We start from the raw sequence: 24851 nt of genomic DNA on the forward strand, positions 1-24851 counted from the left end.
GCAGAATCTGCCTTTTTGTAGCCTCACCTTCATATTGAGGATAATTATCTTAATGACTGAGAGCAATAGAATGGAGGTCTTGTAAAGCGTGAAAGAACTTAAGTGGTAAAAGCAAAATAGAGCAGATGCTGAAATTCTGAAATAAAGAAAATACTGGAGAAACTCTCAGGTCTGGCAGCATCTGTGGAGAGAGAAATAGTCAACATTTTGAGTCTAATGTGGCTCTTTCAGAACATTTTTCTGTTCTTACTTCAGAAGTAATAATAATAAATAATATTTTTGAAATAAAATATAATATATTTATTTTAAAATGCTGAAGGAAACAGTACAAGATTTGTAAACTGATGTCCCCTTACCATGATTTTATTGTTGAATGCTAGGGACAACCTACACCCATTCTTAAAGGTAACAAACAGAACTTGTGAACAACAGATGCATTAGCCATATATCAACAACTTGATCAATAATAATGGAATTGATTATTAATAATTTAATATATAGACAGAAAATTAATTGAAGCAACAGGTTGATTGAAACAACAGTAGCTTGTTCGGGGAGATGTTTTAAGTTTTGAGAATATTGAATGTAATGCCTAGGTTGGGATCTTTTGATTTCTATGATAAACTTTGATGAAGAAACTTGGTGGTTTGGTGACGGATAGGAGCGGGGAATCTAGCGAGAGCCAAAATGTTGGAAACTGGCTGATGTAAAATCACATTTTCAATTTTCCCAGTGGTAGATTAATGGAGGGTTGGGTTTCCCACTGGCTGGTGGTGTGAACACCATTTGCATTCATTTACAACTAATGAGTACTCAATAAAGCAGCTGCATGAATGTCAGCACCCCGTCAGGCCTTGCAATCTGCAACATGCTAGTGTGAAATTATGTAGGTCTGAAACTTGATTGGTAAAGAGTGACGTGCACAAGGTGGTCCTCATTTCGCAAGAAACTTGGAGATGAGTGCAACAAAGCCTTTCTACTATATTGCTGTACTGCTCTTGATGTGCTTTTCACCACGCAGGTCAGATCCTGCTCTCCATCTCCACGCCAAGCTTGTTTTCATGAATAGCACCATGCTGCTAGACCCATGGACCCTCCGGTGTCACCATCTTGGATGAGTACTATGCCTGCTGTTGGAGAGTACTGAGGTCTCCTTTTTCCTGATGCCAGTGTCATCTTTAAGGTCCGAAGTTGGACTAGAGGTGGAATGGGAATCTCACTATGGTAGACAGAGGGTAAAGGAGGTGCAAGAAGAAGACAAGCAATGGAAGGCAGAGGGAGGACAAAGAGGAGTGAAAATGGACAGAGATGCATCAAGACTCCAGATGCGGTAGTAGAGGTCCAGTTGAGACATGGACACCTTGTAGGTAATGGGCTCAAGAGGAGAGTGATTGAATTGAGTTACAGATTTGTTGGGGCTGCTAGCCTTTTTACTCTGGTTGCTGACATATTGCATGGTCTGGTGAAGACAGGTGGGTTGGAGAGAGTGATATGAGTATGTTGGACTGGTAGTTAAATATGGTGCCGAGACCTTTTGTGGTGGGCGGATGGATCAGCTATTGGTCCACCAGGTAGCTTGGGAGAACTCACCTAAGCATAATTAATATGTGCCCATGTGCAAAATGTGGTGCGGGATACCACCATTCTGGCTGGTGGGAAAGGCACTGCTGGAACCACCCACCACTGCACTGTCTTCAAAATGGAGAATTCTGCCCTCTGTAGGCCATGCCAAAGTTGCCATGTTTGAGACATCCAAAGACCTATAACAGGAATAAGATATATTCAGTAAATAGACAAAATAATATTAAGTCAAATTGAGTTCATATAATTGACTGAGTGGGATTACCCGGTCATTCACACCAGCAGGATTTTCTGGTCTTGCTGCAGTGAATGGAGCTTTGGCTGATCACCAAATTCTCCATCCTCGCTGGCAGCGGTACTGGGGTGTGGATAGCTGATAAATTTCAGCCATTACATTTTATTTTTACTCCAGCAATAATGTTAAAGCAGCTAAGCATAAAGGTGAAAGAAATCTCGGAATGTTGGCAAATGCGGCACTTAACGTAGCTGGGCACTGTTGAAAGACAAATAACAAAATAAATGGAATGCTGCATGATGTTGCCAGATCAGTAGAACATAATTACAAGGATTGATTGTGTCATCTCCTATGGTTTCATCTTATTATCACTTCCTTGTCTCACTCGCCCCCACCTCAACCCTACCTTCTTCTGTATCTGCCTCGAGGGAAAAAAAACTAATCCCCAATTCACTTAAAACTGCTTATTGAAAAATCCAGATCTCCAGTCTTTTAGCACGTAGTTTGCTGCAACATTTTTGCAGACACCAATTTGCTTAATCTCACCTCCACTGGTGATGGTCTAGTTACCAGTTAAGCCATTACTCGTACTTATCCTGGCCTTTCTTATGTACAATCTTCCTCTCTGCTTTCCTAATTCCAAAAGATGCAAACTTAAGGTAGGATGGTTCAGCTATTCACCGTCCAACCTGTGTGCTGCAAATAAACCTATTCCAGGATGACTTTTTTTATACTATAAATTGTGTCTTAAACCTCTCCCCCTTCACTTCAACAGTAAGCGTCAGGAACTTCTCCACTTCTCTGAGGAGAGGGAAACAGTTTTTAGTCTAATATGACTAAAGTCATAGAGGTTTACAGCATGGAAACAGCCCCTTCAGCCCAACTTGTCCATGCCGCTCAGTTTCTACCATTAAGTTAGTCCCAATTGCCTGTGTGCTGCCCAAATCAGAACTGTTTTTGTTATTTTAGAAATAGATGATATTCCAGTGCATTTCTGATTGATCTCCCACATTCTACTCTCTGTGAACTTGAGATCATTTGAAATACTACCTGTGCCCTTTCTCGCATCAAATCCTGTTCACCCATACACCACTGTGCTATTTGATTTACTTGGGTCATAGTAAAACAATGCCTTGATTTTAAAACCTTCATCCTTGTTTTCGGATCCATGGCCTTGCTCTTTTGTATTTCCATAATCTTTCCCAGCTACATAACCATCTGAAGTAACTATGCTCAGTTAATTCTGGCCTCTTGAGCATCCTATTGCTGGGCCTATCTTCAGCTGTGTCGGCCCTAAACTGTGGAATTCTCTTTTTCTTCCATTTAAGATGCTCCCTAAAATCCTTAAAAAGACAAATCTTTTGGCCATAAGCCTGAATAGTTGCTTATGTGGCTTAGTATTTAATTCTGTTTTATAACACTTGTGGAGTGCCAAGAGTATTCTGTAATTTTAAAGTTGGTATTTAAATATACATTATTGTTGAAACTATGAAATATTCTGATCAGGACACACAATGAATTCTGTTGTCTCCAAGCTTTGAGAAGAAAATTGTGCAAGTCTTAAAAGCAATAAAAAAAAACCTCAAGGCCATTCCCTCAATGTAACAGGATCAAAGTGTACGATCAGAAAAACTTGGACTCTAACATAGAAATTAACCTGAGAGGACCTTAGAGGGATATCAAATATGTTGCAGTTTCGAGATGCATTTCTGGACCTCTGTTTAGAAAGAAGCAATGACAGTAGCATAATGGGAGTACAGGTTCAAATTGTTGAAAGACAAATGTAGGACCATCAGTAAATTTACAATAAATGCTTACAGGGAGGCAGTGTCTTGGTTCTCTTGTCACTAGGTGAGTAATCCTGAGACCCAGAGTAATCCTCTGGAGACCTGAGTTCAAATCTTACCATGGCAGATGATGAAATTTGAATTCAATTTCAATAAGAGTCTGGAATTAAAAGTCTATTGATGACCATGAATCTGCTGTTCATTATTGTAAAAAAAAATACTGGTCACTAATGCCCTTTTAGGGAAGGAAATCTGCTGCCCTTACTTGGTCTGGTATCTGGCCTGGTTGGCTCTTGAACTGGATAGCACTATTTCAGTTTAATGGCAATTAGGGATAGGCAATAAAGGCTAGCTCAGCAACAATGCCTATATCCCACAAATAAATTATAAAAAAACATCAATTTCTATGCAAGGTGTGGTAGAGTCAAACATCTTTGAATCATTTTAGGAATATTTGAGCAATGAAATTAGTTATGTTTCGTTTGGATGGGTGAGCTGAGGTGACCCAAATGGTATTCCTTATCCATATTTATCTGAACTGCAGGAATGGCCTTTTATTGCAAGTATAGGTAATTATTTTGCTAAATTAAATGTAATAATGAAATGAATAATTTTGGCAGTTTCAGTATATACCTTTTTCTACAGGATCTGAAGAAACCTTTTGACAAGGCATGGAAAGATTATGAAACAAAGTTGTAAGTACTTCTATTTTTTGACTGGGAAACTTGAGTTAGGCTTAATTCCTAGATATTCCCAAATTAAAACTTGTTATATTGGATTAACATTTTTTTAAAACAACATTAGTTGGCTATCACTTTAGTAAGAATGAGCCAATAGCTAGTTATGTTATTTGCAGAATGAATTGCGTTAGATGGCCATTTGCTGAAATGGTGGTTTGTCTTTGAAGTTATTTGACTTCTGCTTATCGCAGCCTATGCATACAGTGTGCAGTTGATAATGTTGGAGTTAAATTGAGTTATGTCACCCAAAACATTCCCCCTGAGAAACCTGACTTGTTTCCCATCCTTAATCTCCAATAGGAATTCCTTCCTGGCCCCCACTGGATAGATTGCCTCCACTGAGGCATGGGAATCTATTTCAGTTATCATTTTGTTTTCCCTGCCTCTGTCTCCCAAGGCTTTATTGGTTTCCTCCACCAACTCTCTCACCAAGACATGATTGTGATCCCATCGCTGGCCACTTATTACTTAGTGTGGGCTGCTGCAGCACTGATAATTATTCAAACTTCCAGTAGCTGAACCACATAGCCTTCACTAACAGTACTGTCTCTATCTTAATTGAGTCCAATATCAGATCTCTTCATTTGTGTACATTTTCCTGCTTGGATTGGGTAGAGACCCAAAAATTGGGTACTTCTGAATTTGTGGTAAGGTAGTCTGGAATATTGCATATTCTATAGTTTTTTCCTGTATTTAGTAATTTATTGTTTATCATGGGATACAAGTTGACCCCATTTTCTCAGTGCCAAATATCATATTTTTACATATATTTGGTGTCTAAATCGACCCCTCCCCATCCCACTTTTCAGCTATCAAGTGAAATACTTGCATTAATAGTCAGCCTCGATTTTGCACCCTTGAAATGCATATTTCCCGTGCCTTGTACTGTAAGTTGGCAGAAGGAGGCTTTTCGGCCCACCGAGCGCACTGACTCTGTGATAGAGCATCTTACCTAGGTCCTATCCCTGTAACCCCAAGTATGTTCCCTCCGAATCTTCCAACCTACATATCCTGGGACCCTAAGGAGCAATTCAGCATTGGCCATTAAACTAACCTGCACATCTTTGGACTGTGGGAGGAAACCAGACTAACTGAAGGAAACCTAAGACGGGTAGAATGGGTAAAGTCCACACAGACAGTAACCAAAACCGGAATTGGACCCAATCCTTGGAGCTGTGAAGCAACAGTGGTAATTACTGTCCTATCATGCCACCCCAAGCAGACAATGTGAGCTATGTTGCAAAGACGATGCACAAGAGTTTCAAGCAGACGACACTTGGCATGGCGAGTGACGAGAGGAAGTTGATCCTCCAGCAAAACAGATGAAGTATGAAGGAGCTTTCATATTTGCTAACTCATCAAATGATTGTGTTGCAACAAGAGAATTTGCTGTTAGTGAAAATCTGGTGGAAGACTGGAAGAAAAAGAATCTGCTGTGAAACCGAATGTGCCATTAGAACAGGGACCAGCCACCGGCCTAATCATAAGAGACATATATTAGAATGGACTCTCAAACATCTCCAGAATGGTTACATCTTCACCAGGAATGCAATGCATATATATGCATTTAAATGAGCCAAATCAAAGCCCGAGTCCAGCAAAGATTTCAGACCAGCATCTAGTATAGCTGCTTTATGGAACAAAAGAGTCTGGTGTTGTGGCAGAAGATGAAGATCGTTCAGACACTACCAAAAGACCTCCATGCCAAAATTACTAGTTTTCAGTGATTCTTCACACTCCTACTTAAACACAAATATCTTTGCCCATGAATTTTGATGTACCTAGCAGCCAAACTGTGGAATGGAAATGTTTGATAAACATTCTAGTGAAAACAACAGGATGTGCAGTGTCAAGATTCATGATGATACTAGACAGCTTGCTTGACAGAACAAAATTAAAGCCTATCATAGTTTTCGAATGTAAAACATCAAATTTCCTGCAGGAATTTTTGTGCATGTCTGTAACAACAGCTGAATGGATGAGGATGGATTGAAGTTATGGATCAATAATGTATGGAATGATTTGTCCTAGTAATCTAAGTTAGGAATGCAGCTTATTAGTGATGGATGTGTTCAGATCCCATATAACCATTCGGATCTGTGAAGAAATAATGCCCGCATTGCAGTCACAACAGAGGGTCTAATAGCCATAATTCAACCTTTGGATTTGTGTCCCAGTGATCCATGCAAGGTTCATGTTCATACTGAATGGACTAGGAAGATGGTTGACAGCAAGGAATCTTTCGCAAAGCGTGAAATAATGCAGCTCAGCTTATGTTTTGTGTGCTTTCTTTATCTAATCATTGGAAGCTATTAGTACACCGAGTATAGGAAAATAGAAATTAGGAACAGGCCATTTGGTTGTTCAAACTTGCCTTGTCTTTTGATAAGATCATGGCTGATTAAATTGTGGTCTCAACTCCAACTTCCTTTCTGACCCCCTTTGTCTATCAAAATCCTATTTAATTCAGTCTTGAATAAATTAAATGACCCTGATTAAATTAATTTCTGAGAAGGAGAATTTCACAGACCATTGACTCTTGGAGAAAATCATTATCCTTATTTCCATCTTAAAAATGAGACCACTTATTTTTGAAACTGTTTTTAAAATTTTTGAAAGTGTCTTCAGGTCATTCACAGACTCTGGCAGATAAACCTGAAAGCTCTCAGATATGGTTTATCTTAGGCTTTGAGAGGGGAAGGATTTCTATCTCCATGGTAACCTGAATCATATGGGCCTTGTATCCAGGTAGATTAGATATATTTATCCAGTTCACTCTTTTGTTTTGGAACTAATGGACTCTTTAAAGCACAACTGTTCACATTCTGACATTCTTAGCAATTTTCTGAGATTTAGGAGACTTGCAGTCCATCCACTGCTAGCATACAGGCTGCCCTTCTCTTCAAGCATAAACACCTTGCACCTTTCTAGTAAAACAGCTTAGGTCCTCTTAATCCCTACAATCAAGCCATCTGGACAGACCTCAGAACAGATTATATACCTTTCTTCAATTTACCCAATATCTTTTGTGGCTTGATGTCATTTTTTGCCTGCTAATGTGCCTGTTGCTGCTCTTATATTCTTACTATGCTAAAAGCAGCATATAAATGCACATTCTATGTTAATCAAGTAATAATATAACAATTTATAGTGTAAAGTTGACCACCCCTCAACAGGCTCTGGCATCCTTGTATTGCTAATTCTCTATCTCTGTTTCTCTTCTTTGCTGCTTCTGTACCTTTAACTGTTTTTTTTTCCTTTGCATCATTCACTTTTCATTTTGGGTGGAAAATTAGTGTGTATTATGGCATGATGTGGTCAGGAATGGAGCTAGCAATGTCTCCACTTCGTGTTTTAGGATAGAAATTGTAGCCAAAAAATAACCATCAGCCATTCTCTTCTGATCTCAGCCTCCAATCACTTTTCTTCTTCCCACTCCTTTACTTCAGTTATGAATTGTATCCCTTCATCTGTCTCCTAGCCATTCTCCCCCTTCCTATTACTACCTAAACTCCTTCACTTTTTGAACTGTCCATTCAACCACTTCGTTGCACTGTCACTAATCCTTTTTTCGTATACGTTATCTCTGCTCTTCCTACTGAGAATGAATAATGTTTAGGGTTACAGGGGAAGGCAGGGAATGAAAGTGATGAGTGGCTCGTTCAGAGAGCCAGTGCAGAAGTGATGATTTCTGCACACGAGCAATTCTTTGATTTTGTAGATCTATTTTTCTTAATTCTATTTCCTGAAGGCTTTGTTTGCTTTAAAAAAATAAAGAAACCAAGTTAAAATTGGGTCTCTCTCCCACTCTCTGTTCAATATAATGTGTACATCTTACAGGATAGCTTGCGTCACTTGATAAAACGTGCAACATTAAGCAGAGCCGTAATTGGTATTCCTACAAGAGCAGGTATTGGATGAGAGAATTTTTAATTAAGCATTTATATATGTTTTATTTAAATTTACAAAACAGAGGTCAAAATGTTTCCTAATCAAACTATAATGCTCTTTTTAACTTGAGATCTTTTTTCACAAAACTGTAATCCAACCTTCTCCCTGCAAAACCTTTAACAAAGGAAGCTGAAATTACTGATTAGGGGTTTGTTGAAATGTTTTTACATTGCCACATGCTGGAAATTGGGGAGAAAAACCTATGGCCTCTGTTACAGTGCTAAAATTGAAAAGGAGAAACGAGAACATGCAAAGCAGCATGGGATGATTCGAACTGAAATTACAGGAGCTGAAATAGCAGAAGAAATGGAAAAGGAGCGACGGGTCTTTCAACTCCAGATGTGCGAGGTTAGATATATATGTGTATATAAATGTATGTATATATTCTATCCAAATACATAAGTATCTTTGTATTGCATGCACATCTGTCTACATAAGCTTATTCCTTGTGAATGCCTTTTAAGTTTTTGGCAATATTTTATGATGTAAAGACATGGTCAACATTTTTAGATTGAAAAAGACCTCTTTGTTTGACTTATTGTAGTTTCAGGTCTCTGGTGGTAATGCTATAACATGAATTGCCCAGTGTTGCTTTTTTTAAAAACCTGATTTGAGTGTTTTTTCTTCCTGGATATTTAAAAAAAAAAGTGGTTTTCATTCAATAGATATGGGGCACCTGAGAGCCCCTTGCCTTTATTCAAGCCTCCTGGCTACTTAGTCAATCCAATCATGGCAGTCTAATTTTGAACTTCAGGCCACAAGCTTCTGACCTCACCCATCCAATTTGTTTTCATCTGTACTGCAGTGGATTGCCTCAAACCTAGTTCTTGAGCTGATCTTCCCGGACTGTTTTTGATCTGTGCAGTTATTGAATTAACAAACCCAAAAGTGAGCCCATGTTCCAAGAGGAATTTGTTCCACTTTCATACTTTGCTGAATCTCTCTCTTATCTGCTCCTTGGAAAGCAACCTGCATCTCTTTCCAAATCATTCTGATTATCTTGTCATACCTTCTCATATAGAAAAGCGCATTAGATACAAAATAGAGGCAAAAAAAGTAGAAAAAGATATAATCGCAAAAAGACAGAAAAACAGCATAACAGCGATTGTAAACCAAAAATATGCAAGAGAAATACAGATCAAAGTCAGAAAGGAAGCAGCATAGGTACATCCCCGAAACATGAAAACAACACAAAGTTAAGTGAAAGGTCTGGGAAAGAAGATATTCCTATGGGGGTGTCTTCACCAGTTGTATATCAGTAAATATTCAAAATCTTGACAGCCTTCTACCATTTATTATCTAGAGATTCACACATGAAGAATGGCTGGACACCAGTGTAAGGTATAGAACACCGACAACCACCTATTGAATCATTCCCCAAAAAGGGGAAACCTGATTATTCTTGCAACCACTTTATAGCTTACCTTGGCAAACGGTGAAAAATAGATCCTTAATAATAACTCATTTGGTTAATTGCCATAAACCCATAATTTTGCATCAGAGCATTTGGTATTTCAGTATGCTGCGTTGCCACTGACATTACAGTTTAAAAAATAAATGAGCTTATTTCTGAAGATTCATCTTACTACTCAGGTTTTATTAATTAACTTAATTATTTTGTTAATAAAGTGAATGTTGTCCTATAAGTCATTTATTCCAGTAAAACAATTAAATAATTGTGATGTGAATATTACTATTATGCTACTGAACTATAGAATGCTATACCAGGTTCTTTTAATTTGTAACAAAGTTAATCATAACTAAAACTCTAAATATTGACTCCTTATTAGTACAATGCAAATTAAGTCTTTGAAAGGCAACTAGAATAATTAATTGCTTGTATTGCATTTGATAAGATTTACTTGTTTTCATAATTAAAAACATTGTGCTGATATTTTTGTAATCTGTCTTTGTTTGGCTAGTATCTCATCAAAGTGAATGAAATCAAGACAAAAAAAGGTGTGGATCTGCTCCAAAATCTCATCAAATATTACCACGCACAATGCAAGTAAGTCTGTTTTTTTAAAAAAAACACCTTTTTTAATGGCTTAGAACTTTGTGGTCAGTAACTACATCCAGATATAATCCGCCTACAGTGATATAATGATGTAGTGTTAGTGTTTTGAGCATTTGACACACAGCATTTACTCCTACCTCCATTCTTACATTACAACTATCAGTGCACTTCAAAATGGTTGTGGTGAAAGAAGCAAAGGAAAAGAGAAATCAGGTTGCAGTAACTAAATGATGCTAAACTTCAATTTTAAAAAGCTGAAGTTTATAATATGAAGAAATAGCTGAAGCGGGTAAAGAGTTACATAGTTTGAGGGCTTTGGATGAATTAAGAGTAGGAGACTCCGAGTGAGTCATTTCAGACATGATGAGATAAAAGGAAGAGGAATAGAAAAAAATATGCCACAACATCACTTTTACAAGTATTTTCATGGTACTATGCAAAAGCTTTTTGTTTAAAACCTTTTGTTTAAGATCTAAAAACCTTAATTAAATCCTGTATAATTTTTAATAAATGAAATGTTATCAATTGAATAATGGCAGAAAAGGTTGAAAGAGGTTGAATTGAACCTGAAAGACTAATACAAGTCTTAAACATTTATATAGTGCTTTACAAGGCCTTAGAATGTCCCAATCTGCCTTACAACCAATTGTATATTTTTGAAGTATAGTTGCTACCATAATATCAGAATATATTTCTGTAAAACTAGAATGAGAAAGACCTAAGCTACTCTAGATGCGTTATTTTTGTAAAAATGTTTTGGTAGTGTGGCAACATTTTAAAATCTGATATTGTAATTGTTTGCGAGTATGCATATGGAAGCCACATGTTGTTATTTACAAATAAATATGATATTGTAGATTTTGAGAATCATTTAAAAATCTCTACAGTTTAAAATGTGGTTGATATGAAAAATGAGAGGTATCTAAACTGTTCAAATAAATTTTATGACAATATTGTATACACAGACGTTCTTCGATTTTATCATGAACTTGTTTCATATACTGCTTCACATAAACAAAATTAGATTAACACTGGGAAGAAAAGTTCAAAAGCTTGCATTTTACAAATGAGGAGAAGGCGAAAGGACTTATCCAGGCTTGCAGTGAATTATAATTTTATCACTAACCCTGATTCTCGAATGTTATTTTCAAGTTTTTTTCAGGATGGCTTAAAAACAGCAGATAAGCTGAAACAGTATATTGAAAAACTGGCTGCTGATTTATATAACGTAAGTAATCTATTTTCAAGCTGAAGTTGATCATGATACAATAGTCATTATTGTCCAGTTGCATTATTCAATTTCCCATTGTCCCTAAGATTCGTACTGCCTGATGAGCTGATTTGTTCAGTTAATTGAATGGTTTTGGGCAATTGTATGACTCTGAAAAAATGTATTGTCACTTTGCATCTGTTGCAAGTTATATTTTGTTTTACTCTTCAGTAACTGAACTCAGACACAGTGGGCAAAATCTTCCCCAAAGTGTTGGTTCAGGTGAGAAAACCAGTGTGAAGTTTGCAGGCTTCACAGCCAGCATTTCTCGTCCTATTGAACATCACTCTGTGCACTTTAAAAGGGAGCATAAAGCACAGTCAGCTCAAGGGGCAGGGCCTAAACACACTGACAATGCCAAGAATCCAGAGATTCTGCCCTCCTGGCATGATCATCATGACTGATTTTCATTTTTGACCCACAGACTGGGTGCGAAGGTAAGGCATGAGCTGACATTATGGCGCCAAGGCTGGTAAGGACATGTTAACTTATTGAAATCAGGCTCACGCCCCTTTTGGGGAATTTAGTAGCAGTTACGGGTTTTGTGCCCGCAGCTAGCCTGCCTGCTAGATTGTAGCCGTATGTTGACTCAAAAGACCTTTTTGGAGCTTCCGTTGTCCTTGACCACTGCACTGAAGCTGGCACATTTAAACTGGAATAGATTTATCAAAAACAAAAATTTGTATTTACATACAGTTTTAACTTTGCTTCATTGATGAAGTGGCTGCTGAACATCATGTAGTTGAACAATTAAATAATTCCTGATTCCTAATTTTGGTAAAGGTACTATATTACTGAAATGCAAAAGATCCATGGTTTTGTACTTACACCGATTATATCCCCTCCATTGCATGAGCCAACTGCTTCAAACTAAGTGCCCTTGAGGTTCGGAGAGGGCAACCATTCAAGGAACTTTTTTATTCATTCATGGGATGTGGGCATTGCTGATTCGGCTAATGTTTATCATTCATCCTTATCTGCCCTGAGAAAGTGAGTTGCTGCCTTGAACTGCTGCAGTCCATTGCAAGTCCAATGACATACAGAACAATCCTGTGATGGGAAAAGTTCTAGATATGGTGTTGAAATGGATCATAGCAGAAATGCATCCAGAGCTAAAACCGTATATGATGCGGAAGTTATAGTTAATAGCCTGCGGTGGGTGCTTGTTGTGGCGAATCTGCAATCATCTCTACAAACGTACAACATTAACCGTTGAAGCAACTGCACAAGGGTAACCTGGCGTGGCCTGGATGAAGGAACTTGCTCAGAATTGCTTTTGGTGGCCAGATCTGGAGCACAAATAGAAAAACAATTTGGACAATCCCAGTCATGTGCTCGGGTGAAGACCTCACCACCATTGACGTCCCTTCACCCATTTGAATGGCCTAAACTGCCGTGACAATGCCTACGTCTTGATTTCACCAGTCAAGTAGAGGGTTATATACTCTTGGTCGTAGTCAACATGCTCTTAAGTGGCTGGAAGGAGTATGATGAAATCCACCAACACAAAGAAAACCATTGAGAAACTGGAGGAGATCTTTGCAAGGTTTGGCAAGCCTGAACAATTTGTCATTGATAATGGGCCACAGTTTATGTTGCAAGAATTTGAAGATTACTTTAAGGGGATGGGAATCCATCATTTCAAATCAGCGCCCTATCACCCAGCCACAGGTGAGTTACCTGCATGATTTATACAATCCTTGAAATAGGCACTGAAAGCTTCTCGAGACCCAATATCTCATAGCTTTTTGGCATCCTACAGGAATACTGCACGTGACCACGGTGTGTTCATCCATGTTGCTACCCATGAAGAGGAAGCTGCGAATAACATTTGATCTGTCAATACTTCAAGAGACATTGGCGACAGTAGAGCGAAGAGACTACTTTGGAGATGCCACGCTGACCAGTTGCTGGCTGTCAACAATGGCTTGGTAGTGCCACCTCAAGACGAGCTGCCCTCTCCAGTTTCTGACGTTGGACTTGCGACTACCTCACTATCACGCGAATCTGAAGGGACTAGTGATCTTATTGCTGCTGCCAATTCACATATTGGGAATGATACTGCGACGACTCCAAGGGAAGAAATATCTGACAAAGTGCTCGAGCGACAGATACAAGCAGTGAGAGCTCGACAGCTTTCCACTTCTAATAATTGTGTTGAGTTTAGTTTGGTTGCGTACAGGTGATGACCCCAATTCAATTGGTGCAGGAAACAGATGGTATTGCTGTCTCCAACAGTGGAAGAAATTGTTATGAGCCACTAGTGAGCCAGTTGACTTGAAGTGTGCAGTTGCTGACCAGCCGTGGTCCATCTGCTTAAATGAGTGCTTAGAGTCTCTGCTCAACAAGTGAATGGAATCCCATCACATTGGGCAAAGAAATGAAACACAAAAAATGCCAACTCCTAAAACACCAGAATTACGTGCACGAAAATGACAGACGACCTAAGGTGGTCAATAAAATGTGCAAAAAGTTGTGATCGGCATGGAACTTCGCAGGCTAAATGTCCAGCCTGGTGTCTTGTAAAGATGCTAAGAGTGGATCACTGAAAGAAAAGCATGACATGTTCACCTGGCAAGGGAAGAGTTCAGAGGAAATGTGCAAGGCAGTCACTATTCTGAATGGGTATATCTAGACCATGAGGCATAGTCCTCCTGCCTTAGACATCATTGCCTGAGAAAGATAAATGTGAACAAACAGAGACTGCTTAAGCTTCGCTGTTACCATGAGCTTTGTGTAACTAACATCTTTCAGAAAAGCCATACCATAACATGGTCTGTGATATCCAAGATCAGGCATTGGCACCACTTGAATCTGACCATAACCAGATGTTACTCTGAACAGCATTCACAGTACATGCAAGCACCACGGTGTGATTGGTAATGCAGATCATTCCCTGGTATTCACTAGGGTGAGGGTGCAACCCTTGAAGCTTTCAATTCAGACTAGAAATGCTTCCTTTTGTGTTGTCAACCTACTCAAATAAAACCTGCAATTCCACTGTTGCCCGGTTACCATTTTAATCATTTGTGGATGTGAAAAACGGTCTCCACCTTATTGAATCTTTGATAACTAATCTGTTCTGAACTGGTGACTTTCTAATCACAATGCTTTGTATGACCATGGGTGTTGACACCTTGCATACTAGTTAGTACAGAATGTAAGTTTCAAAACTTCAGCACAAATGAAAAGATAGCTTTTTGTAACAGCACATTGCAGCAAAATTAAGCCATACAAGTGTTTATTCCAGGCTGTTATGTTAGAAACCCCAATCCAATTAAAAGCCAGAGCATTTTAGTTGCATCCAACTGACCTGCTGCCTATTTTCAAACTGCAGATTAAATATAGCAGATACCCTTATTAGGTGGAAATCCAGTTTGTTTTTGATGGGTTTGGGGACGGGGGGGGTGAGTCCAAATAGCTGAATGCATGAAGTAAAAGCTTCATTTTCTAATATGCAGATAAGCCTGTCCTTGTAGTATAATTATTGTTGTTATTTCTCTTCCCGCACTTTCATCTGTTCCCATGGCAAGCTGTTTCCTGAAACTGGTCACTAGCCTGTCACTAGAGACTAATAGTTTGAGGAGCGCCACTCTGCATTAAACATGGCTGATCAAGAGTCTATCCCGTGCTTAGTGTCAGCCATTGGCATCTGTTGGAAGGATTTTGCAAGTTGATACTCAACCTGTTGGCCACGTTATGGATGCACCTTCCTTAGCCATCAAGTCGTGGTCTTGAACTCAGAGCTTCAGGCTCAGATGCAGGAATGTCACCCACTGTGCCATAGGACCTCCATTTATAGTTTAATGCAGTATATAAAAATAACCTGGCCACAAAGAATGCAAATTTCATCAAGGGAATTTATCCTAGATGTTTTTGTTCTGTGTGATGACTGCAGTTTACTTTGTCCATGGGTAGTTTGAATTTCTTTCAAAGAATAAGAAAGGACATTGCAGTATCTTAGGAGAATATTGGCTGCTGTTGAATAATCAATTGTTTTATTCATCTGTTGGTACATATTAAAATCCAGTGTTGACAATTGTTAAAAATTGGTTGGTGATCATTTATTTTTTCTATTCTTAAATTCTTTTCGCGGGTCCATTGTTCACTGTAACAATTTAATCTTTTGTAGCTTTCACTGATGAAATTTATTTAGATATGCAGTTCTAAAACAAAACAAAAATAGGTTGGATTTCTTGATAGCTTTTTTTTTAATTTTTAGTAAGTGTCTTAATTGAAGACATTGTTGAACTCTAAAATAATTTGAACATATGTTAAATTTAAAGTGCATAAAAAGCCATCAAGTTGGATCAATAAACTGGCGAGCATTTTTTCACCATGTTCAAATATTTCTAAAGTTGACCATTGCCTGTATCCTTAAGTTGCGCAGAAGTATGTTGTATAATATTTAAAAATTGCTATTAATGACCACCATGTTGGACAGTGGTTCTCAAACTAGGGGTCTAAAAAGATTTTCTGAGGATCCACGATATGTACATTTGGTGGTTGGGAGGAAATGAATGAGAACCAAGCGGAGGCATATCTCCATGCTCTTGTTCTCTTAATCTGCTTTCCGTGCTCCAAACTCCAATGTCCCTGTCCCACTCCCGCTCCCTCTTTTCATCAATCCCATCCCACCTCCACTGTGGCTCCTCTTGATGTTACTATCCCTCCACCCAATCCCAACATTATTAAAGCATTCCATGTGCAGAATTCTTATCTATTTATGATGACTATATGGTATAAAGATGTGGATCAATGATTTGGAGATCTTTCAAATGGTTTTAAGCAATTTTCATACTTCACGGTTTGATGGCTTATATTGGACAGGTTCTATAAAGCCTACTAACCAATATTCTTTCAGCTGAGTCAAATTTTACTTGATTAAATAAGAAATCTCAATAAAGTAATCTGAGCAGTGATCGTGTTTTTTTTCTAGTTAAAGCAGATGTTGTATGAGCATAAGTTGCTTTAAATGATTCATGTTTTCTAAGAAGTTACTTGTTTATTATTTTGTGAATCTACTTAGCTAATTACAAAATAGGTTTTCTTAGGAATTGAGAACTCCAATTTATTGTATTTTACTTTTTGATGTCAGATAAATGACAAGACTTCAAATTAGTCTGTCTTTTCCACAGATCAAGCAAACGCAGGATGAGGAAAAGAAGCAGCTGTGCACACTCCGCGATATGCTCAAATCCTCACTGCAGCTTGAACAGAAAGAGGTAAGTGTACTTGAAATAGTAAGAAATTAAATTGCATAATTGTTCCAGTCTACAGTTTTGACTAATGTATAGCGAATTATTGTGGTTGATTATTACATAATCTGGTCCTATCTGAATTTCTTTGGGTCATCTCATTAAAGAATTCTTGTTTTAAAAGGTGTGATGCTAGTGTGCTTTTAAGAAATGTATTTTTTTGAAATCATATTCTCTGTGCTTTGTAAGCAGGTTTTTTTATTGTTGCTGAGCTGTCTGCTTAGAAGGCCTTTTATTGCTGCCTAAGTGGTTTAAATGGGGTTTTGTTTATTTTTACTGTGGGCTTCATGCAATATCCGGGATTGTATGACCTTTTGCATTGTTAAAGGGAAGAATGATTATAGGCCAGGTGACAGGGACTCTTCATGTTCAGTTTTGGGCGGCTGGCTGCTGTTTTAGTTTTGAAGGTGTTTGGACATCAGACTGAAAAGCAGTATTGCTGTGTTACTCTCTCCCTGATATTGTAAATTCTGCTGGCTGGCTGGAAGGAGGCCTTCTTGCTTTACTGAAGTGAAAATTCTGCTGTTGGTAGTTTGCCAGCTAGTAGCTCAAGTCTCTTTCGCCCCGTGGTGTTTTGGGAAACTGTTGTGACTTCAAGCTTGTTTGTGTGTGTGTATCAAGAGAGCTACAGCATTCAACCAAAGGATTAAGTTCCACAATCACGTGAACATTCATATTTTCTGTGCTAAACCTGTAGTTTTGCTTTAAGGCAGTTTGGTTGGAACAGTTCATATATTTGTCAAGGGTTATACAATATGGTTGTTTTTTTTCTTGTTTGTAATTGGTAAAAGTTAATGCTATATATTGACTGTATTCTTAAACAAACTTTGTTTGATAAAAATTCCCTAGTGGGTCATTTGAATCATTCTGAAGTGGAATGTCTCATGCCTATCCTAGCCAAATTCAAATTGCAAAATGTATGATCCAGATGGGCTCCATAAAACACGTTTCTGACCTGAATTATAAAAAGTTCAATCAATGTCTTAACGATTCTCAGTTGCTGAGTATGGATTGTAGCCCATTTCAGAGTCATGGCTGCAGGACAACAAAGACTGGGACCTGAGTATTCACAAGTTATGACATGTTGAAAAGACAGGAAGCTTGAAAAAGGTGGAGGGATATCTCTGTTACCTAATGATGTCATTAGTACAATAGAGAGAGATGACCTTAATTTTGAAGATCAAGATGTAAAACCAGTTTCAGTAGAGATGAGAAATATTAATGAAAAGTCACTGTGGGAGTGGGTTACAGGCTGCCTAACAGCAATCACGCTGTAGGATGGTAAAACATGAAGTAATAGTGAGGACCTGTGAAAAAGGTACAGTGATAATTCCATCTAATATCATAAAATCAAGAATATAGTCACAAGTATACGCAGTTCAGGATTGATGATGAATTGCAGGATAATATAATATATCCACAGAGCAATATCCAGAATCCATCTAGAGTTTCACTGAAGTCTCTGCACTTCATCCATATCGTCATCTTGAAGCCCTGATAAAGAAAAAAGTAGGTACCACAGTGATGAGGACCTGACATGTCCAGTCATCTCTAATCCTTCTTGATGAACAGTGAAGATAAGACAATATAAGACCAGTGGTCAGAGTCTTAGACTGACGCCAGGTCTCAAAGACTGGATACAATGTGTTCCGTCGAACTTGAGATGCACAGCCCTCAAATCGAGACTGTGAAAGAAGGCAGCCAGTTCTCAAATTCAGCTGGGAATTCATCCCCATTCTCCTCGAGAGACTCAGCACATGTATCCTCCTTTTCAATCCCCATCTCTCTGAATCAACTAGGATGTCTGACATATCATGCAGCAGGATTTCTGAGGAGTGAAGGTGAGCCTTCACTGAGGAAACTGCCCCCTCGACCAACAGATTTCTTTTCTTCTCTTCATCCATTCTCTTTAAGATATCTCATAGTTCATCAATATGAGCACCAGAAGTCTGTGCTGGGGAGCCGAGACTGTCATCCACAACTTCTCTCTTAATGGTGCTATCATCTCAACATCGATAGCGTCACAGAAGCATCGGCCCGCTCAGCACTGAAACCCCCACTGCGAACTGGGCCCCACCCCAGCTGTTTCTCACTGCCTCAAACAAGGATTTTCTTGACATAACTCTGTTTTCCTTCACCAATTCTCCAGGAACATAGCAGAGACTATGCACATCAAGATCCAATAATTATGGGTTGTGCATCAAGAATAAAAAGTCATTAAAAGATGAGTAAAGTCAGAACTCCGCAAAATACTGACGCCCCCGCACCTACATCATGTGATCCTCTTGGGGACATGATTTAAAAATACAAATGTCTTTCATTTTAAAACCAAGATGAAAATAATTTTTTTTTTGTCTTGAGGCTTGAGAGTCTTTAGAACTCTCTTCCCCCAGAGAGTGGTGAAGGTAGTATCAATGAATAGTTTTAAGGCAAATGTTGAAAGATTCTTGACTAAGAAGAGTCAATGGTTATAGGGGATAGGTGAAATGTAGAGACCACAATTCAACGTACTCTGATCTTATTGAACGGTGGTGAAAGCTTGAAGGGCCTCCTACTTTGTTTGTACATGTGTATGAAATACTAAGCATATCAGCGTTCTGTTTATATTCTGACAGTGCATTTATAGTGTTCTTTTTTAACTTGTCACAGCTATTGCCTGAATGTGAAGCCATGAATATCCCAAAAACATAGTGGAAATCGTTTTCTGAGAATCTTAATTAATCAACATCTATTCATATCTCAAATGTTTACAACAATAATTATGATTTTCATTTATATACCAAATTCAATACAGAAAAAGTGTCCTTTGTTCCTCAGAGTTATAATCAGAAAAAAACTTGATGCCAGGAAAAGTAAAGAGATTAGGAGAGGTGTCCAAAAGATTCTTTGGAGTTGGGTTTTAAATGAGAGGAGGGAGTTGAAGCGGTAGAATGGTTAGAAGGGCACAATGGCACAGTGGTTCATAGCACCAGGGATCCGGGTTGGTGGCTTGGGTCACTGTCCATTTAGAGTTCGCACGTTTTCCCCGTGTCTGCGTGGGTTTCCTCCAGGTTCTCCTGTTTCCTCCCACAGTCCAAAGATGTGTGGCTTAGGTTGATTGACCATGCTAAATTGACTCTTGTGTCAAGGGCATTAGCAAGGTAAATATGTGGGGTTAGGGGAATAGGGCCTGAGTGGGATTGTTATTGGTGCAGACCCAGTTGGCTGAATGGCTCTCTTCTGCACTGTAGGGATTCTATGACACTCCAAGAATTCCAGTGCTTGGCGTCAAGGCGACTAGTGTTGGAGTGAAGGGTGGTGGGCTGCTGGAGGGATGGTTAGAAGGGATGGAGAATTCAAGATGAGAACCGTAGAGCTGAAAGTGATTATAGAGATGGGGAGGACAAGGCTTAAAAGGATCTAAAGACAAAAGATGTGCAATTTAATTATGAGACATTGGGGGAATAGGAGCCAATTATGTCAGCAAAGTGAGAGAATGGAGTGAGGAGGGCCATGGCTGCAGGTTAGGAAATGGGCAGCAGAGATTTAGGTAAATGAAATTTGGTGGAGGATGACAGGCTAAAAATAGCACTGGAATAGTTGTGTCTAAAGGTGACCAAGGCATGCATGAGGATTTTAGCAGCAGATGATTTGAGGTGGGGAGCAAGGCAGGTGATGGTGAAATGAATGATATTTATTAGAGAATATGTGATCAGAAATCCAGCTCCATGTTAAATTCAGCTGCCATGGTTTTCTTCAAATTCATCCAGGGCTAGGAAGCTGATAGAATTGGTGACAAAGGTAAAGAGTTTGTGATGGGCCAAAAACAGTGCCTTCAGTTTTCCTGATTTTGAACTGGTGAAAGTTGAGATTAGTCAAGGCTAAGGCTTATGTCAGACTGGTGACAGAAGAACAGAGACACCACATGAGTTGACAGTTAGCACTTGGTTGCATTCAGCAGCACAGCAGGCTGAGAAATGTCAGTGGGGGGCTGTGGCAGGCTTTTCCCAGGCCAATTATTATGGAGTAATCAGCCTCAGACCGGAAAATGGCGCAAGGCTAATTACCATGTCTAAATTCAACTTTCAATGGCTTGCTAATGTTTTTGCCCCTGCAGGGGAAGGTTCTCATGATGTAGAGATGCTGGCATTGGACTGGGGTAAACACAGTAAGAAGTCTCACAACACCAGGTTAGAGTCCAGTCAGTTTATTTGATAGTAATCTCGCAAGCTTTCACACACCTGACGAAGGAACACCATTTCTGAAAACTTGTGAGATTACTATCAAATAAACTGTTTGGACTCTAACCTGGTGTTGTGAGACTTCTTATGGGGAAGGTTCTCACCAGTGGAGATTAAAGCTGATACCCATCAATGGAGACCAAGTGCCTCACCCCTCCACCCCCCCAGGAGGTCAGTGGCAGGGGGTGCCCCTTTGGCAGTGCCAGCTTGGCACTGCTGACTAGGCAGTGCCAAGGGGCCATGGTCTGCAGGGCCAGGGCCTCCTTTTGGGAGGCAAACTGGGGGTGGTAGGGTGAGGAGGAGGGGGGGTGCAATCAGGGTTGGCCATGGAGAGGCGGGTCAGGCTGGTCATGGTGGGAAGGAGGTAGGGGGGTTTTTGGGGGGTGTGGTGTGGAGAGATCAGGGAAGACATTGAGAAGCCAGTGATCAGGGAGGGGGTAATAGGGAGATCGGCGTGTGCGCAATGGCTTCTCAGTTGGCATTAGGTCTCCCCAGTTTGCTGGCCTGGATCTCCCAGGGAATTCTTTTATGCGCACAGTGCTGGAAATTCAACAGACTAAGTACCCCCAAAAAAAGGTAGGAAAATCTCCTGTTTTCCTGTCCCATGGGCACTTAATTTCTTTTGAGAAAATTGCCCCCTAAATTTTTGCTGCATAATTTAAAATAAAGAATGTGTTGGAGTTTCTTTTTTCAGAAATGTAAAATATTGGGAAAATTGTTTTATAACAATAACAAGTAATAGAATTGTTACTCTTTGATTTAAGAATATAAATCATTATCAGAAAAAACAGTTTTTTGAGAGGAAGTTCTAAGAAATTGATCTTAGCATTCCAGTTCACCAGAAATTTAGGCTGTTTGAATTAAATCAACCTGAACTGATGCCTTCCTTTCTCTACCCGAGCCGTGCTTCTTTGCTTGAGCTGCACTACTTCCCCATCAACCCCACCTTGCACGCACCCAATTCTATGCAATGTAAGTGGGAAAACGCACCAGTCCAGATGTGGACTAACATGGCATGTAGAAGTTGGGACTTGCCTGGAGCTTCCTCCAGTGGTTGGCATGGATGCTGCCACAAAACCTGGACCCTGGAACATCACAGCACCACAGAACAGGTGGATCTTCCACTTTTGGTATCATCGAGGACGTCCAATCTCTAGCCTCAGTCCATCTTCATTCTTCAGGAGGTCCACCTTTTGTTCTTCAGGCAGTCCACCTTCATTCTTTAGGAAGCCCTTATTCGTTCCTCAGGAGATGCAGCTTCATTCTTCAACAGTAGCTCAGTGATGTTGGGTGCCTTTTAAATATGGCACCCAGATATGACAGGATGCAGGCCATCAAGGCCATCCCATCACAAAAGATTGCACAAAACTCCCGGATTCATTATTGATTAAGTCGGGGGTGGAAGATTTGGAGTGGTTTGTCCTTCATCCTCTGTTGCCGAAAACTTTTCCCATCCCAGACCCTCACCTCGGGGCTTAGTCCCAAATGGGAGAATTCTGACTTGAATGTAAGGGCAGTATATTTTGAAGTCCACAAAATATGTGGTGCTCTTTTTAGCCTTAAAATACAATTTTACATTGACTGCAGAAATGTCTTTAGCATTTACATTGAAGTTGAATCTGGATTTTTTTTGGTTTAAGAAACAGTTATTACTTTTTAATATGCATCATTTTTCTTCAAATATTTATACCTATCAGAAGGGACACGTTCTAGAGATTTTCCCACATGACTCTTGGCTAATCCATTTGTTGAGCGGATGAGCCACATTGATAGCAACAAAAGGCATTTTCTTGAAACCCATTTTATTTCCAACATCAGTGATGCAGGTTCACTCTGATTGTAAGCCTGCATATAGATTTGTTTTATTTCATTTTCACGGTTCCTGTCAAGTACATCTTTGATTCAAGAAACAATGCAGCAGACCTACCAGGCATTAAATTAGATTTGTTTTTTTTTAAAAATCACCATTGTGGCATTGGAATAGACCAAATGCATTGATATTAGTAATAAAAAGACATACTTAACAGTTTTCTAGGAAATAAATCACTTTGCATTCTACATGGAGCCATTCAAATATGATTATTTCAAGAACAGCTTATACCACAGCTGTAGTCAGCATTAAATTTATCAGGCAGCTGCCTCAGTAATCTTCTGTCCATATTTGTAAATATAAGCATTGCTGTTTGATCAAAACAATCAAAAGAGAACCGATCATCTTTCCATGGTGTGCATTGGCAACGAATGCATCTTAACTTCCAAATGCACCGCTTTCTATTTATTTGAGGACTAATAAGATTTTGTTGCATGTAGCAAATGAAATGGATGCTTACTTGGAGAAGAAAGAGCACATTGTTTGGTAATTCTTTGACAAACTATCGATTTAACTCAAGAACATAAAATGCTGGAAAAACTCAGCAGGTCTGCAGCGTGTGTTAGGAGAAAAACAGAGTTAATGTTTCAAAACCTGCTGAGATTTTCCAACGCCCTTTGTTCTCATTTCAGATTCTAGCATCTGCAGTATTTTGCATCCAGGGATGTTCTGTATTTAGGATGGACAGACAAAAAGGCAAAAGTGATGGAGTTGCATTGATGGTTAAACAGGAAATTAACGCCATAATGAGGAAGGATGTTAGCTCCAATAATGTTGAACCTATATGGGTAGAACTAAGAAATACCAAGGGACAAAAACGCTATTAGGGGTTGTATGTTAACCCCCTCAAACTGTAGTGGTGATGTTGGTAATTCACTAAACAGGAAATTAGAGATGCATACGATAAAGGAACATCTGTAATTATGGATGATTTTAATCTTCGTATAGATTACGCAAATCAAATTAGTCACAATGCCGTAGAGAAGAAATTCCAGGAGTGTATATGAGATGGGTTTCTGGATATACATTGTGGAACCAACAAGAGAGTTGGTCATTCTATACTGGGTTGTTGTTCGCCCATCGTCATCGATGAGGACCTCAACACCATTAGTCATTTTGAGGCTGGTTGCGGTGTGTCCGAAGGATCAGGCCAATTTGGGCACAGAATGTCCTGGCACGTATTGGACAGACTTGTGTAGACACTGGTTGCGCTGGTGGCTCTGGACTTGCGCAGCTCGCGCTTAAGTTGTGCTTCAGCAATACACCTTGCTTCGTGAGGCAGCTCCAGGTAGGGCAGTTTTGTGCCAGCGTTTCCCAGGTGGTCATGTCAATGTCAAGCGACTTCAAGGAGGCCTTGAGTGTGTCTTTGAAACATTTCTTCTGCCCTCCATTGCGAGCGTCTTCCAGCAGAGAGTTCCCCAAAAAGGAGCTGCTTGGGTATGCGCTCATCTGACATACAGATGACATGACCTGCCCACCAGGTCTGCGCACTCATCAGCAGTGTGTGGACTGATGGTAGACTTGCTCTAGAGAGAACTTCAGTGTCTGGTACTTTGTCTTGCCGTCTGGTGCGTAATATTCTGCAAAGACAATTCATGTGAAAATGATTGAGCTGTCTTGCATGCCTTCGATACACAGTCCACGTTTCACAGGCATACAGGAGGGTAGTGAGTACTGCAGCGCTGTAGACCTTCAGTTTTGTTGCTGGGCTGATTCCTCGATGTTCCCATACAGTGAAGCGCAGTCTACCAAAAGCAGAACTTGCCTTTGCTATTCTGTAGTTAACTTCTGTATCAATAGTCACTGCTTGGGAGAGGGTGCTGCCAAGATAAGTGAACTGCCCTTTGATTGTGATTATGGGTTCTGTGTACGGTGCACAAGGAGCAGGCTGGTGCATGACTTCAGTCTTTTTAATGTTGATG

The 24851-nt window shown here is 39.5% G+C and overlaps 1 protein-coding gene across 2 annotated transcripts in view; it reads left to right on the forward strand.

Moving 5' to 3' along the window:
* The window catches only part of LOC145346497 (arf-GAP with SH3 domain, ANK repeat and PH domain-containing protein 1-like), a 320720-nt gene that overhangs the window by 138010 nt on the left and 157859 nt on the right, over positions 1-24851 (forward strand). For both annotated transcript variants that reach the window (XM_080193831.1, XM_080193832.1), the window contains 5 exons: positions 4249-4298; positions 8513-8642; positions 10217-10302; positions 11464-11539; positions 16720-16806. In XM_080193831.1, the coding sequence (XP_080049957.1) occupies positions 4249-4298; positions 8513-8642; positions 10217-10302; positions 11464-11539; positions 16720-16806 (429 nt within the window). The remainder of the gene's footprint in view (positions 1-4248; positions 4299-8512; positions 8643-10216; positions 10303-11463; positions 11540-16719; positions 16807-24851) is intronic.

This window comes from Carcharhinus amblyrhynchos, chromosome 8, assembly GCF_965287045.1.
Source record: "Carcharhinus amblyrhynchos chromosome 8, sCarAmb.v2.hapA, whole genome shotgun sequence".
Lineage (NCBI taxonomy): Eukaryota > Metazoa > Chordata > Chondrichthyes > Carcharhiniformes > Carcharhinidae > Carcharhinus > Carcharhinus amblyrhynchos.